General features: G+C 47.7%; 1 protein-coding gene and 1 non-coding gene across 2 annotated transcripts in view; both read left to right on the top strand.

Moving 5' to 3' along the window:
• Positions 1–1,503: 1,503 nt before the first annotated feature.
• TRNAL-CAG (transfer RNA leucine (anticodon CAG)) lies at positions 1,504–1,586 on the top strand. Its single transcript has one exon. It is a non-coding gene; the product is annotated as a tRNA-Leu (tRNA).
• A 5,550-nt stretch (positions 1,587–7,136) lies between these two features.
• Positions 7,137–16,506, top strand: part of PLLP (plasmolipin) — a 20,430-nt gene continuing 11,060 nt past the window's right edge. Inside the window, exon 1 of the mRNA XM_035117529.2 lies at positions 7,137–7,408. Coding sequence (XP_034973420.1) covers positions 7,271–7,408 — 138 coding nt within the window. The 5' untranslated portion in view covers positions 7,137–7,270. The remainder of the gene's footprint in view (positions 7,409–16,506) is intronic.

The following is a 16,506-nucleotide window of genomic DNA, read 5'->3' as shown; positions in this document are numbered from 1 at the left end:
ATCCAATGGGCACTCTCACCCAATCTGTTTTGACCCAGACGAGCTGCCCTCCTCCTCTTAAGCCTATGTGTACGTCCAGTCATGGAAAGAACCAAGGGGAGAGAGGGATGCTCAGTGGGGCCTTTGTTCTTCTGTCAGTGGTCACAGCTTGGCAATGAGCCTGGAATGCAGCTGGTGGGATGCCAAGGCCAGACCCTCCCCCCTGGCCCACCAAATCAGTCTTCAGGCCACTGTGTCAGCTGGCTGGGGCTGATGGGAACTGTAGCCCAAAACCTCTGGAGGGCTGGCCTATGAAGAAACACTCTTGTCCAGCCATCAGCACTCAGTACTATGGTTCTCTTTGATATTGGTTAACAGTAGGCAGACCTACTGACAGCTATTAGCCATGAAATGGAGCCCCTTCTGGACACTGGGCAGCACGTGGGGTGAAAGTTGGCTGCTGCCTTCACACCCTCCTTGGCTTCCCAGAGCCAACCCACTGACCACAGTAAGAAGCGGGATGCTGGTGGAGATAGGGTCTGTCCCTATCTCTTATGTGGGGTTCGCCTTATAGAAATTAGGAATGACTTTCTGACAGCTGTCCAACAGTGGAATGGGCTCCCTTGGAAGGTGATGGTCCTTCCTTCACCGGATGTTTTTCAAGCAGCTTCCCAACAGGAGTCAACATGCCTAATAGCTGGGATAGAGACTGTGTGTCCATACTCAGGGCCAGATTTAGGTTTGATGAGGCTCTAAGCTACTGAAGGTAATGTCCAGCTGTCCTTTGTCAACAACAAATTGTCACTGTTTTTGTGTTGAATATATGCTACCGTATATGGTAATTTATGGACATAATAGGTATCTAAAGCCATTTGCACATAACAAAATGTGTATTACTTATATCATAGGAGCCTACACAACACAAAACACTGTTGCTGTATGTAGGTTTTATTTTATTTGTTTTTTTATCTTATATTTTGGAAATGTACATTCAGGTTTTTTTCCTTTAAATTTTTTTTGGGGGGGGGGCAAGAGAGTGGGGCTCTAAGCTATAGCTTGTTTAGCTTATACGCAAGTCCGGCACAGTGCACACCTACAGAGGAGGAAGCCCGCTTGGAATCAGAGGCTACATAGAAACCGACCTGCAGCATTTCAGGGGCCCGATCCTCTCTGCTGCACCCCTTTTCAGCACCTGCCCGGGTTGGTGGAGACTCGCTCCCCCCGCGCTTACAAATAAGGGACGGCGATCCTGAAACCCATTTCCCCCTCTCTAGCCCCCTCCGCCTCTGGGAAACAGAGGGCTCTAAGACCCAGGGCGCACCTAGCCAGACCCCTTCCTGCGGGAACAAAACCTGCCTTTGATCTTGACAAAGGAAAGCGAGAATCAGGAGCGAAGGGCAACAGGGAGGCAACATCTAAGGTAGTCCAACTGCGCCTGCGCAAGCCTGTGGTTAGCGGAGCAGTACGTGCACCAATCCACTTTCGAAATCTCTTCCATGGGAGGGAGCGCGTTTCAGGCAGCTTGTCAGGATGGCCGAGCGGTCTAAGGCGCTGCGTTCAGGTCGCAGTCTCCCCTGGAGGCGTGGGTTCGAATCCCACTTCTGACAAAGAGCGCTAATATTTTCTTTTTTCCTTAAAAAAAAATCATGTTAATACTATTACTTACATTATTTAATCTCGTTGTCCCAGCAAACGAAGTCTGCCTTAAGTAAATCACAACGGAGATTCAGCAGCGTTGAGCCATGCTTAACTGTTCTCAAAATAGGAGGTGCCCTTTGACTCTGAATTACCACTGCCCTGTGTAAACGTCCCCTCAATCCGAATTCTAACACAGAGTTTAAAAATAACACAGACTTTAAAAATTCCTGGAACACAGGAAAGGAGCTACAGTATTTGTCTTTGACCACTTCCGACTTTTGTGCAGATAGTTGTGGAGTGCAATGTTATTTTGCGAAGAAATATGTAGGGGTGCAATGTTATTTTGCAAAGAACTCGATGCAGAATTCCTGAATCTCTGATTCCTCTTAGCGCGCATCTTTTAAGCCTCCATCACTCTCCATGTTTTAAAAGGGTGTGGAATTGAAAGTAGTGCCCGCCCGCGTCAATCCCAGAGCCCGAGCTGTCCATCAGGAATGCAGGTTCGAATTGGTTCAAGAATTTAAACACCAATGATAATTTCGGCTTACTTCACAGGGTTGTTGTGAGCACGGCAGCAAACAGCGGGTGGAAGCATCTAACAGAATAGACTTTAGAAGTCTGTCACCTAGTGGAAGGCACTGAATAATGCTAGCAGAGGCTCTGGAAAAGGAAACCCAACAAGGCTGCTGATGGGATCTGATCATAGATTCACAGAATTGCAGAGTTGGAAGGAACAAAGAGGGTCATTTAGTCCAACCCTCTGCATTGCAGGAGATTTCTGCCCAACGTAGACTCGAACCTAGAACACTGAGATTAAGAGTCTCATACTCTAACTAACCCAGCAGAATTGGCAGATCAAGTCAGACAAATATCCATCATCAATCAGCTGGTAGCTGGAAGATGTCACCGCCCTGTCTATACAAAGTCGGCAATTTTGTTTAGATACCTGTTGTTGTTGTTGTTGTTGTTGTTGTTGTTTTATTGCATTTACATGTATATCCTCATCCCACAATTTTTAGTTGCTTTTATTGTCGGTTTGTAAATTGCCTTGGGACCTATGAAAATGGTGGTAAATGGTAATAAATTATTATTAATGTTATTGTAGTTGTTAAAATAAAATGAAATAATGTTTAATATCCTCATAGCAACCCTATAAGATTGAGAGGCATTGACTGACCAAGGTCACCCAGTGAGCTTCATAGCTGAGTCAGGATTTGAACCCTTGTCTCTCTGGTCCTAGGCTAACCACTGCACTGTATTGGCATTTTCATAACTATTTTATCTGCTTTTCATTTACAGGTAGGTAGCCATGTTAGTCTGAGTCTTTAAGGTGCTACTGAAGGAATTTTTTAATTTTGCTTTTCATTTGTTTGTTTTATTAATTTTATGATCATTTCAAATGTATTCTCATATCCTGCCCCAATATTAGTTTAATATAGGGCTAAGGTTGTAAATATTTTAATCAATTAATTAATTAATGTAGGGTTGGAGTGGTATTTTAATGAATTAATAAAATAATAAAGAGGGGGAAACATTGAACACCCTCTTCCCCATCCTTGATCAAATGTGGAGCACCCTCTGTATTTTCAAATTATAATAATAGCAATAAAACCATCAAGTCACAGATCTCCTCTGCCCCCCAGGGAGGATTTGAAACCATTGTGAGCCTGATTCAAATCCAGCATTCCAGGAATGGCCAAGTTGGGTATTATCTGCACCCCTAGTTTTACTTATTATTTATGTACTGTATTGTATTTATAGTCCAAGGAGCTCAAGGTGACATAAATGGTTCTTATCCCCCTCCTCATTTAATCTCCACAACAACCCTGCAAGGTAGATTAGGCAGAGAGGCAGTGACTGCCCTGCAAGGTCACCCAGTGAGCTTCAAGGCCGAGTGGGGAGATTTGAACCCTGGTCTCTACCAGACCACAGTCGGACACTCTAACCATTAAACCACACACTACAGCATTTTCTGGGGGCTCGGACCACACCCTAACTCTGCCACTAAGGGAAAGTATCTGAAGGTATTTGAAGAAGTGTGCATGCACACAAAAGCTTATGCCAAGAACAAACTTAGTTGGTCTCTAAGGTGCTGCTGGACGATAGATAGATAGATAGATAGATAGATAGATAGATAGATAGATAGAGGGAAAGGCAAGGGTCTACAGCAGCCATCCCCAACATAGTGCTAAGCTGACTGGGACTGGGTACCTCTAGAGCAGGCACCCCCAAACTCAGCCCTCCAGATGTTTTAGGACTACAACTCCCATCATCCCTAGCTAACAGGACCAGTGGGCAGGGATTATGGGACTTGTAGTCCCAAAACATCTGGAGGACTGAGTTTGGGGATGCCTGCTCTAGAGGGCATCAGACTAGTGCAGTCTATCATCAGAAAAGGCTCTGTTTTAGTTTTAAAGGAGTGGGGGTTGCATAGTTTTCTGAGACCTGCCAAACCCGTTTGATCAGAGGCAACCTGTGGCAAAGAAAATGCTTGTGTATGCCGGACAGAGTGGTATGTTTCTCAGGCCATTTTCTGCTCTGTTGAAAATTAATTGTCTCCAGCATGAAGCTCCAATGGTTTCTCTGTTCTCTGGGCAGAGCGTCTGTGCGTACTTTCCAGGTCTGCTTTGAGATTTGGGGGCTGGCACAAGCCAGCTTCCTTATGAGTGGAAGGGATAGACTCTGCCATAAGGGTGACACCCCAGCCACCATTTATGGGAACCTGTCTCAAAGTAGAAGTAGTAACAATTTTATTTGTAAGCCATAACAAAGAAAAAAAGACATCCACAACTTTGGCTCTTAATTAGGGTTGCCAGACTCAATAGAGGACAGGACTTCTGTGCCTTTAATTGCCCTGCTCTCTTTTGAGTCTGGAAACCTTAAAGAGAAACCAGCAGATCCTTTGTTTAATTTCCAAGCAAAGGGTCTGCTGGTTTCTCTTTAAGGTTTCCAGACTCAAAAGAGAGTAGGGCAATTAAAGGCACAGAAGTCCTGTCCTCTATTGAGTCTGGCAACCCTACTCTTAATTTCCTGGGCAGCCAATGCAAATAGAGAAACACATAAGGTCACTTAATTTTCCTTGTCTAACCACAAAAAGCACACCAGCTCACACGATGGAATAAAATAATCCCTGTGGCTACCCTCCGACAGATATTGTTACTTGCTGCCATGGGCCAGGAGTCAGCTTCACCAGCTGAATAGCAGTCTGAAGGGGGAGAAGGTGGAAAGACTCCACCTGCAGCTGATCAGCCTTCAAGGACACAGAGGAGAAGGCACTGGTGAGAATCAGCTGGCTTCAAGCCTCTTAAGCAGAGCTTCCAGCAGCAGTCAGATGCAGGAAGCAATGCTTGTAGATCCTGGCCCTTCCTTGCTACTTCCTGTGAGCCTTGATCATTGAATTCCCTGACCCCTGGACTGTCTGACCACATGGATTGCTGTTTGCCTGGCCCTGACTTTGGATGCTGACTCTGCCTCCAGGTAAGTCCATCTCAGAGACTCTGCCGGTTGGCTGGTCTCCCACTCCACTGAGCTCTGCATGTTGTTGCTCAACAATGAGACTACGACACTCACCACCCAAGTCTCCAAGTGCTGAGAAAATCCAGAGGTTCCACTGCTTGACCAGAGTTTGGTTTCCCAAGAATAATGGTTGGGAGAGAGGCTATGGTATCTTTAGAACATAGGTAGGCAAACTAAGGCCCGGGGGCTGGATCCGACCCAATCATCTTCTAAATCTGGCCTGCGGATGGTCCAGGAATCAGTGTGTTTTTACATGAGTAGCATGTGTCCTTTTTTAAAAAATGCATCTCTGGGTTGTTTGTGGGGCATAGGAATTTGTTCATTTTTATTTTTATTTTCAAAATATGGTCCGGCTCCCCACAAGGTCTGAGGGAAAGTGGACCAGCCCCCTGCTGGAAAAGTTTGCTGACTCCTGCTTTAGGATATATGATTTGATTTACACATATACCCAACCTGAGCACAAGATAGTGGGGCTCACAGCATGAACACCCCAACAGATCTTGCATCTCCATTAGTCCCAGCTTTGGATGCAGCACAGCACAAGCACGTCTGTCTCCAGCTGCCAGCCTGCTTCCAGCTCAGCTCACACACAACCTCTGGCTATTGTTCTCTTACCCAACAGCTAGGGGTGGGGGTGGGAAGGCCCATACATTAGCCTGGAAAACACCAGTACTTGGATGTCGCTCTTGCAGCCTGGGCTTATTCTTTGGGGATGCTGATGAGGACACTGAAGTGGCCAGCTAAGAACATTGCCTTACAAAGGAACTTGACTGGAGGGCTTGAGCAGTGGGATGCAGCCCCCCCCCTGAAAAGTTAGCTACACCTGACTTTTGCTCAGTAAATCGGACTGAGTTCAGGAGGTGCTCTGCAGAAACTGTGCTTAGGGTTCCACCCTTCCTTGCTCACATAGCAGGTGGTTCTTCAGAAGCAGGGAAAAGGTCAAAAGCGAGGCAAGTGCATTTCTATCCTCCTTTCATGCCCTTCCTGCAGGCAGAATGGGCTGGATTGACCACCAACACAAAGACATGAATATTCTACTAAGATGAATTTCATTATCAAAAGGAACGAAGGAGCAGGCATCCTTGGGAGGTTGGGTAGCTCAGTGGCTAGAACATCTGCCTTGCATGCAGAAGGTCTCAGGTTTGATTCTGGGCAACATCCAGGTAAGGTTGGGAATGTCCCTTGCCTGAAACCCTGGACAGCTGCTGCCAGTCAGTGTTGACAATACTGACCTAGATGGACTATCAGTTGGATAAGGTACAGTGCAGCGTCCTATGTCAATAATTAACATAATTTGTCATCCAGGAGTAAGGCCCATGTGGTTCAAGGTGCTTCCTCCCCCTGCCCCCATTTTGCTATGTCAGGAGGAGAAGGGAGGCTTTTGAGGAGTGGCACAAAGCAAAGGTCCTTTGCAGGTGTGAGAGAAAGAAAGGGTGACTCCTGTGTTGAGTTGGGCCTTCCAACTCTACGATTAGGCGATGATTCTGAGATTCATTGGAGATTTTTAAACCGAGGTCGGAAGGCCATCTGCCAGCATGGGAGCCAACTCCTTGGGGCCCACAAAATTCTGCATGAAGGGGCACATTTCGGTCCCAGGGGCCAGGGCCATGCACACTGCATGGGACCCACGGCCCTGGGCTCACACGGTCGCGGGGCCACGTTGGCACTCCTGTATGCCTGGAATTATTTATCTGTACTTCCTGCACAGTAGGGGGTTGGACTGGATGACCTTTGGGGGTCCCTTCCAGCTGTGCAATTCAATGATTCTAAGAGTCTATGATAAGACCAACGTTCTGATGCCAAGGAAAGAGTTCCCTGCGGAGAAAGCTGCGGTCTCCAAAGCTGCAGGGCTTGTTCCAGGAAAGTGGCAACCCGAGGGCGGGAAAGGGTTAAGCCGGCTGCCTGGCGGCGGCTGGGCTCGCCCTCCGGGGGCTTGGGCGCTCGGCGGCGGCGCCCTGCCCTGCCTGCCTGCCTCCCTCCTCCTCCTGCTGCTTCTACTCGGCGGACGCGCCTTCGAGGCACCTGGACCAGCGTTCCGAGGCATCCCCAGCAGCAGCAGCAGCAGCCCGACTCTCCGCTCCGCCGGCCCCTCTCGTGGCCCGATCCCCCTCCGGGGGGCGCCGACCGCAGCCTCAGGATGCCCGAGTTCCCGGCCAAAGTCAGTACCCGGACCAGCACCCCCGCCGGGGCTCAGGGCGGTGGGCTGCTGCGCTCCTCCTCGGTGGACCTCGACTTCCTCCGCTCCCTCTTCGGGGTCCTGATGATCGTGGAAATCGTGAGTCGACCCCCCCCCAAAAAAAGCTCCTTCCTTTTCCCATCCTTCCTTCTCGATCCTGCGGCCGAGAGAGGCGTCTTCCGAGAAGAGGGTGTCTCTGAGCGCCTGCAGAGTGCCGTCCTCTCCCAGCGGCTCCGTAGCGGCCAGGCGCGTCAGGCTAGACTCCCTTTCCCTCGCTCGTTGGCGGGAGCGCGGTGGGGGGGGCCGTCGGAACAGGGAGGGGGGTCCAAATCCGGCAGAACTGGCTCCCCACTTCTGAAAGGAGGGAAGTCATCTGATGATAACCCTTACCGTCGAAAGAGGGTTTCCAGAAGTCCAGATGAGCTACCCCACCGCACTATTATCAGGACGGGGCAGGGTGGGACCTTCCCTTAAGGCAGATCGCTTGTCTGTTTGTCCCCCCTGCAGCATAAGGGGTTGGGGAATTGGCGCTACCTTAGCGGCAGAGCAGCTGCTTGGCATGCAGAAGGTCCTCAGCAGCTACCTCGGAAGGTGGTGGGACTCTCCTTCCTAGGAGGTTTTTAAGCAGAGGTTGGATTCTTCGGCTGTGATGCATTGCTGGTGGTTGGACTAGATGACCCTTGGGGGGGGGAGTCCCTTCCATGTCCTATGATCTTGTGATTCCAAGGAAGGCTGGAAAAGACTCCTGGATGAAGCCCTCTTTCCAGGCAGAAGAGAAGCTGGGGGTTTGTGAGTTGACCCCAGGGCAGAAGAATCGTGGGCAGAGTGGAGGGATGCAGAATGAAGTCGGGCAGAGCAGCGTCAATTGCACCTGCTTGCTGCTTTGCTTTGCCCTCTTCTGCTTTGCACCAAGCAGCAAAGGGCTTGAAAACGGGGACTAGCACCTTGAGGTGGCTGTGCAGGGTGCCCCAGGGAGGTAGGACTGGTTCTTGCTCCAATGCAGATAATTTAACCTGCAAAAAATTGGAGGGTGAGTGGGTGTAATGGGCTTCCTCCACATCTTGGCTCTTGCTGTGAAAATACTTTGGGCCAGGAAAGCAAAGAGTGCTCCTACGTATGTACAGCATACCTTTTCGCCTGCGTAATTTTGGGCTACAGTGGGAGAACTGAATTCTGGAGCTACTGTATCTCCTGTGTAACAATAACAATCCTTGCCAAGTTCCCAGCCAAGAGAGAAGAGCTTTCCGCCCCGCATATACTAGTGTCATCTCAGACTTTTTGAATTCCAGGGAAGTTGGCTTTCCAAATGATTTCATTTTCTGGGATCCCTTCTTCCAATGCTAGCCATTGATTTCACAAGGGACTTTGCAGACATCTGCGCTCAGAGCTGTTGTGCACGCAGCTCTCTTGTTTGTGTGCAAACATTTCCAGATTGTGGCTCTAACCCAGCTCTTATGTTTATGTACAGAGGAATAGAGTAGAACATCTGTGATTCCTGTATTGCAGGGGGTTGGACTAGATGACCCTTGGGGTCCCTTCTAACTCTGCAGTTCTATGGTTCCATTGCCTCTGTTTTCTAGTTATTTACTGGGGTCTCTCCTTCTTTGTAAAGTGCTATGCACATGGGCGCTGTGTGTGTGTACTAATAAACCATCTCCAGCCTCTCCTAAAACCACACACAGAAGATTCATTAAAACAAGCACAGACTGTTGTTTGGGGGGCTGTGGGTGGGTCAAACAGTGATTTGGAATACCAGAGTTGGGTTGGGGAGGACAGGAGAGGCAACTTCTACATATTTTCAGGAGGCTTCTGGTTCTGACTGAGGGTTTATTCAATCCCCACCAAGTTTGCGTCCGGCTGTCCCACAGAGTACCCAAATGGGAATGACTCTAGAAGAGGGACAAACTTTTCCCCAAACTTGTGTCACAAGAGGCAACTCACCCCACACTCCAAAAATGTACAAAAGGTTTTTCTAACTGGTGTTGTCCAGATGTTTTGGACCAATATTTGCAGCCGTAGTAGACATGTAAGGCAAGAAGTATTTCTGAGCATGCATAAAATACCTTTTCCTTGTTATGGAACTTCTTTCTGGTGGATATCCGACAGGCTATGAAACTTTGGAAGACGTATTTTAATTGCAATCTGTCTTCTCAGAAGAATAACTGAATCCTGGCCACCATTTATCTGGGGACAGCACAATGGTATTTTAATGGGATTGTGTCATGGGTCATGGGCGTAGCCAGAATTTTTGTGGGGGGTGGGCAGAACCTTAGTTAGCTATGTTATTTTTATTGATTTAGGGAGGGCAGCTGCCCCTTCCTGACCCCTCTTGGCTACGCCCGTGTTAGGAATGTATTGCATATAATTTTTGTTTGTCTATTGCATTTAGGTTTTGTTTTGTTTTTTTAGTATGAAGCAATTTAATAAATTTCCTAAATGAATAGAATGTCAGAGTTGCCATCCTAAGCATCTGGAGGGCACCAGGTTGGGGAAGGCTGTTGGGTAGAATTTGTCTCCCTTTCCCCAGCTTCACAGGGCACAGATGTGTCAGAAAAGGAGGGATTCATTGGGATGGTGGTTGTGGGGAAGCAGGCAGGCAGGAAACCCAGCCAGATGGGTGGGGTATAAATAATAAAATCATCAACAACACACACACATACACACAGCACAACACACCTCCAGTGCAGATCATGTAGGGTTTTCTACAGACAATTTACCCATCCATGTCTTGGAAGGTGATGAGGGTGGGGCAAAGCCTCTATTCATCGCCCTGACGCCCTCCCAAATAGCCTGAGAGCAAAGGACTTGGATAGGATGTTTTGGTGTGGTTTGTTTTTGCAAAAGGCAAGCATTAAAGAATTGTTTCTTCTGCCTCCTGTGGTTAAGGTGGTCCTGTACTGCCTCTGGACCCCCTAGCCTCATTCTCTTTTGAGGAACAGCGTGGCTGCTGGCTAAGATACAAGAAGTTCCTGCTATTTGTGCTCTCTCTGGGAACAATTGGAGACATTTTTGTCCCAGCTGGAGTATGTGTGATGTCAGTCTTTGTATTGTTTTAAAACCTACCTTTAATGGTTGGAGTTTTATATATTACTTTAAAACCTATTTTAGTTGTTTTCCTTGCATTATTTTAAATCGCCTTGAAATTTACATGAGAGGAGATTCACAAATTAGTTCTGGTGTGTGTGTGTGTGGGGGTGTAGACCAATATTTGCCAACCTGGTGCCCATCCAGATGTTTGGGAGCCAAACTCTCCTGGCTGGGGCTGATGGGGCCTGTGGCCCCAAAGGGATGGGGAGCATAGGTAGGCAAAGGTGGATGTAGAGAGAGTCGGCCTTAATGGGCTATTTTCACACTTTAGCCATGCAGTCATAGCAAAAGTCAGGGCGATAAAGGCTTTGTTCTTTCCTTTCCCCTCAATAAATTAACTATTGTCCACAGCTGGGTTGGTGAGTTGTAAAACATGCCTGTTGAGTTGGATTGCAGGGGTTCGACTAGATGGTCCTTTGGCTCCCTTCCAACTCTACAATTCTATGAATTTGACTACAGAATAGGAGTGTGTTCATTTCTTCCAGGCTGCTAAAAGGTGCGATCATATGTGTGCACCCAAGGTTCACTTGATTTCAGCATAGAGGCATCTACCTCTTAAGTGGAAAAAGGCAGTTGCCTGGTGTAAAGGTCTCTTCAGAAGCGGAGGAAAATCATGAAATCATAGAACTGTAATACTGGAAGGGACCCCAAGGGCCATCAAGTCCAACATCCTGCAGTGCAGGAATCACAGCTCAATAATCCCTGACAGATGGCCACCCAACCTTTGCTTAAAACCCTCCCGTGAAGGAGAGTCTACCACCTTTCATGGAAGTCTGTTCCACTGTCAAATGGCTCTTACAGTCAGAAAGGTCTTCCTAATGCTGTTTCAGAACCTCCTTTCTTGTAATTATCACAACCTACAGAATTAACACCAAGCCAAGCCCAGTGGTGGCTAAGGTGAGGCAAAGGATGGGAGGACAACAGTAGGTGGCGCCAGAGCTAGTAAGTAGTGGAGCCAACAAATTCCGGTTTGGTCTCTGCCGCCTCCCTGTTGAATTTGTTAATGGCAGTACTGAATCAGAGGAGGAGGAAGCTGACGCCTTATACCGCCCCCTGGGCTGTTTGTAATCCATCTTGCTCTTCCTCCTCCTGCTGCGCTAACTAGAGCTGAGCCATGGTTTGGCTTAGCATTGTGTCCAAACCCAGGCTGGTGTTTTGCTGTCTCTGCATACAAGCCATGACCTGTGGGGAAGTTTTCTTCTTGGCTTGTTGCTTGTGGTTTGGCTGGGGGAGATGAACCATGAACCAGGGTTGGGATGTAATGCTAAACCATGGTGCAACGGCGGGGGTGGAGTGGGGGTAATGAAGCAGCCATGATTTTTGCTAAGTCCCCACACTCCTGTGTTCTCACGCTTAGCCATTGTTCAGCTTCATATTGTTTGCAAATTGGGCCCAGTTCAATCACTGCAAATGTGCAATATCTGTACGGTTATGTAATTCCACGCTCTGGACTTCATGATCCTATTGGAGTGGGAGGTGCTTTAGATGGTGGTGTGTGTTGTGCCACATTCTTGAAATAAGTGGAGCATCTGCTCTTCTGCATTTGCCCCGCCTCCCTTGCTTGATATGCTGACTTGGGCCCCAGACCTCTGCCCCCAAGTCCTGCCCTGGTGGCACCACCACAGAAGCTTGGGGACAGACAAAAGAACTTTTGTGATAATGCCTGTGGATGAGTTTCTGACTTGGCAACCCACCTGCTGCTGCAGCAGCAGTCTGAGGTCAGTGCTCTGCAGAAAGAAGCACGGGCTGGGCTAATGAGGAGTTTGAGCAGACAGAGAAGAACAGTTTCTGACCAGAGCTGAAACTGCGGGTGCAGTTTCATAAGGCTCCCTGAGTAGCTCATTAAGGATCTTCTGCCTGTTCTATTCCACCACCCCCCACCCCCAATATTTTACTGAACTTTTTATGTGAAAAAAAAAATACAGGTTAGATCAGGTGTGAACCAAAAGCGTCTGCTTTCGGCTTTACATATTAAGAATGAATAAAGCTGGGTGCCACCTCCAATCTCTGCTGAGCAACAGCACGTTTCCCAGGGTTCCAGGATTAGTACTTCTTTGGAGAAATGACATGGCAGAGATTGCCATAGCTTTAAGAAATATGGTTTATTCACATCTTTACATCTTCAGCTTACATGGAGGGAATCCAGAACTTAAAGCATGGTCATTTCAAGATGGGCTTGTCCCTCACAGCAGTGCAACCCTGGAGTCAAACCCAGCCGGCCTTCAGCCAGCCTCTCCCTTTCCCCCCCCAGCAGACCTTGCCTAAGACACTCTTTTCCTGTCACTTTCTACCCAATAGCCCTGGCAACCTTCTGTCTGCCCAGCAGGAGTGGCAACGTGGCCTTGCGATTGTGGGTGTCCAGGGCTGTGGGTGCCATGCGGTGTGCATGGCCCTGGCACTGAAATTTGCGAGTACCCGGCAGCTAGGAGAATTTGGTGGGTGCTCGGACACCCAGGGCCCCAGGAAGTTGGCACTAATGCTGCCCAGTCCCAGAATTCCTCTTAGATGGGGTGTCAGCACCTATTGTCATGTTAATGCCTCTATCCCAGGTGAGGCTATGGCTTGGAAAGGAAACGTAGCCTGTATTTTTCCATGGGCCCTGAAATCTTCCCTTCAATACTCTGAATAAGCACCCGACTGCCACACCTCAGCTAGCAGCCCAACAATTTTGCGTCTGGTCCCAGCTGTTGGGCTTCGGGGTCCTAGTGAAGAATAAGGTAGATCTGGCAAGGTGAAAGTCGGTCTGCTCCTATTGAGGAGGATACTTCTTCTGACTTCATGCTTCCTCAAAAAATACCACCTGGATTGGCCCTTAGAGGCATGTGGGGGGAGGAGTAGGGCTCTGGGGTGAGTTTGTGTCCCTTCAAATGCCCCTTGCATTATCTCCTAATGGGAGCTTCAACTGTTGTTCTTTCGTGTTTACCTTTGCTGCTGCCTCTTCCTCCCAGGAACTCAGGAGAGTGCATGTGGCTGTTTCTCTTATCCCCATTTTATTTTCACGATAATTCTGGGTTCCGGTTTCCGCCGGCAGGAATGGCGGACCTGTTTTCCATCCCTCTGACCTTCGTAAGGAATTTGGCGGTTGCTAGGGGAGTAAATGGCAACCCCCTACCCTCTCCGGGGGTTACGGAGAGGGGCCGCTGGCCCGCGATGCCCCCAGACCCACTCCGACTGTTTATGGAGTGGGGGGAGCTTGGGCTGAAAAGCACTTACGAGGGCCAGGACTCCCGGACGCTAATCTGCATGGCGGGGATTTCCATGGTTAAAGAAGATAATTAGGCTTAAATCTATGGACATACTTCAGAAGGAGGGGAAGAAGCGCTGTTTACTGCTGAGAAATCTATGCTGCTGAGGGAGAGGAGTTAAAGGCTGTATATCATCTGGAAGAAGGATTGATGGGGACGGAGCGATAAGGGAATGGAGTTTTATTTTTCTTCATATGAGTTACTTCGTACCTTCCCAGACGCGATGTCCTGGCTTGTTTGGAGTGAAAGAGAAGCAAAAGACTGTGTGAGTTGAACTTTATAAACTGTTGTTACTGAGCATATTTTTTAAAGATGTGGAGTTGCCGATGAGAAAAGCCCCCCCCCCTAGTCGGACGGAAGGAGTCCTGGACGCGTCCGGAGGATTTATGAGCTGTGACGCACTTTGAATTGGAGCAGCGACCTGAAGCTAAGTTCAGCTATAGGGCAAGGAGATCCATTAATTTACCAAGAGTTTATGGTTTGATGTTTGGGTCTTCTGCCTGGAAAAGCTGTAAATTTTATAAAGATCGTTAATCTTCATGGCTATGAGAGAAAACGAAAGTGATTTGAGCTTTTTAAGATGGCGCTGCTTCGACGCAACAGGGAGCTCCAGACTAAGAAGATTTATGGGGAGGCTGGACTGATTAACCCACACAGGAGAAAGAACATTTGTGAAACCTCGTTTGATATTTATCTCAGCAGCTGGGAAACAATCGGTTGAAAGTGGAAAACATCTATGTGACTGTAAGGGGAAGATCTGGATTATTATGAACTTGGAGGACGATTTGAACTTTAGAAAAAAGACGGCAGTGGACGGTTGCGAGGAATCCCCAATTTCTTGAAGCATGGGAACCCAAATAAAAAATTCTTTAGACGATTTGGCATAACATTCGGTTTGATTGATATATATATGTGTATAATTTGAAATAATGAATGTGATATAATTGGTTTTAATTGGAAAATTAATAAAATATATTTAAAAAAAAATATTTTCACGATAATTCTGTGGGGTTAAGGAGAGAGAGAGAGAGAGAGAGAGAGAGAGAGAGAGAGAGAGAGAGAGAGAGAGAGAGAGAGAGAGACCAAAGACTGACAAACTATCTCAAGAAGTGTGATGAAGTGTGCATGCACACGAAAGCTCATACCAAAATAAAAACTTAGTTGGTCTTTAAAGTGCTACTGAAGGAATTTTTTAATTTTATCTCAAGAAGGTGAGCCTTCATAGTTGAGTGGGGATTTGGTCTCTCAGATTTCTCTGAGCATATTCCACAATATCGCATTTTGTTTTAAGCATGTGCGTGCAATGTGTATGGTAAAAACACAACTCCAAGGGGTTCATAACACGTTTTTCAGCTTAGGTTTGCTGTGGCTGCACACCAGAGAGGCAGGCTCCATTATCCTGCCCTGTCCTTAATTTGTATTGTTACATGCACCCCACTCCCCAAGTAATGGGAGACTTCAGAGGTGCCAGCGCACACCTGTGACTTCCCAGCTTCAGACAAGACTAGAAAAGACTGACCTGCTCTTCTCCTACCCCCAGAATGACATTGCCTACAATCAGGTGAAGGAGGAAAGTCTGGCCCCTTCTTCTGGAAGCATCACTAGCCAGTAATTTCTATGACAACACACCTGTCCTGGGCCAATTCTTTAGTCATGTAAAAAGATGCTTAATGGACTTGGCTTGGGCCACTTAACAAACTGGTCTGACTCGTTCCTTCTATGTTTGGGGGTGAAATCCAAAGATGACATCCATGCCAGCACCCCAATTCTATCATGCTATATATTGCTAAGCTGCTCTCATTTCCCTCCTCCTCCTGAGCAGTTTCTGGGCGCTTTAATAGTTAAGTGCTTTTTATAGTTAATAAGAGTGCCTTTTTATGTGGCCCCAAACCGACTGCCTGAGACAGTTGCCTCACTCTGCTCAATGGTAGGACCAGCTCTGCATGGCACAGAACAGCAAACAGTGACATGGCAAAGGTGGGGGGAAACAGCTGGGATTCACCAATCTCTGCCCGAAGTGACAGTTGCAAAAATATTCAAATCCCAAAGCCCTCCCCAACTGACCACACACCCCAGAGCTATCCTCCTCTGCACAATGAAAATAGCTGGTATTAGCTGCCCTGCCCACAATTCGTTTGCTTTTTGTTTTGCTTTTTGCTTCTTTGGAATGTATCCATGAAGGAAACAAAGGGAGCTGGATCAGTAGTAGGCAGGAGGGGGTGGGGGTGGGGAAGGAGGCAATGAATGCCTGAGGATGGAAATGTTCTGTGACACTTCCCCAATGCCATTGCATTATTGCCCTCTGGACAAAAAACAGGCAAGCCAGAACATATGTGGTATAAAAAGTTAGAGGGTTTCAGGGCCATGCACTAACTGGACATGCAGTACATCTGCCCCCAAACTTTTCCATATGTAAAAACTATTGAAAACCTATGACCACCCTGATAGTATTATGGGTATGAATCTTCATAGAATCATAATTGTGAGGGACCCCCTGGATAACCTAGCCCAACACCCTGAGTTGCAGGAATCACTGCTCAAGAGTCCCTGACAAATGGTTATCCAATTTCTGTTCAAAAACCTCCCGGGAAGGGAGAGTCCACCACCTTCCAAGGGAGTCTGCTCCACTGTCAAATGGCTTTTATTGTCAGAAGGTTCTTCCTAATGTTTAGTTAGAATCTTCTTTCTTGTTACTCGAATCCATCAGTTCAGGTCCTCCCCTCAGGAGTGGAAAACAAGCTTGCATCATCTACTGGGGACAGCTCCTCAGATATTTGAAGATGGCTATCATTTCTCCCATCTGTCTCCTCTTCTCCAGGCTGAACATTCCCAAGTCCTTAAACTGTTCCTCATAAGACTTGATTT

Source organism: Zootoca vivipara, chromosome 6, assembly GCF_963506605.1.
Source record: "Zootoca vivipara chromosome 6, rZooViv1.1, whole genome shotgun sequence".
In the NCBI taxonomy this organism is placed as follows: Eukaryota; Metazoa; Chordata; class Lepidosauria; order Squamata; family Lacertidae; genus Zootoca; species Zootoca vivipara.
The sequence above is the reverse complement of the archived record's forward strand: the minus strand, read 5'-3'. Positions and strand labels throughout refer to the sequence as shown.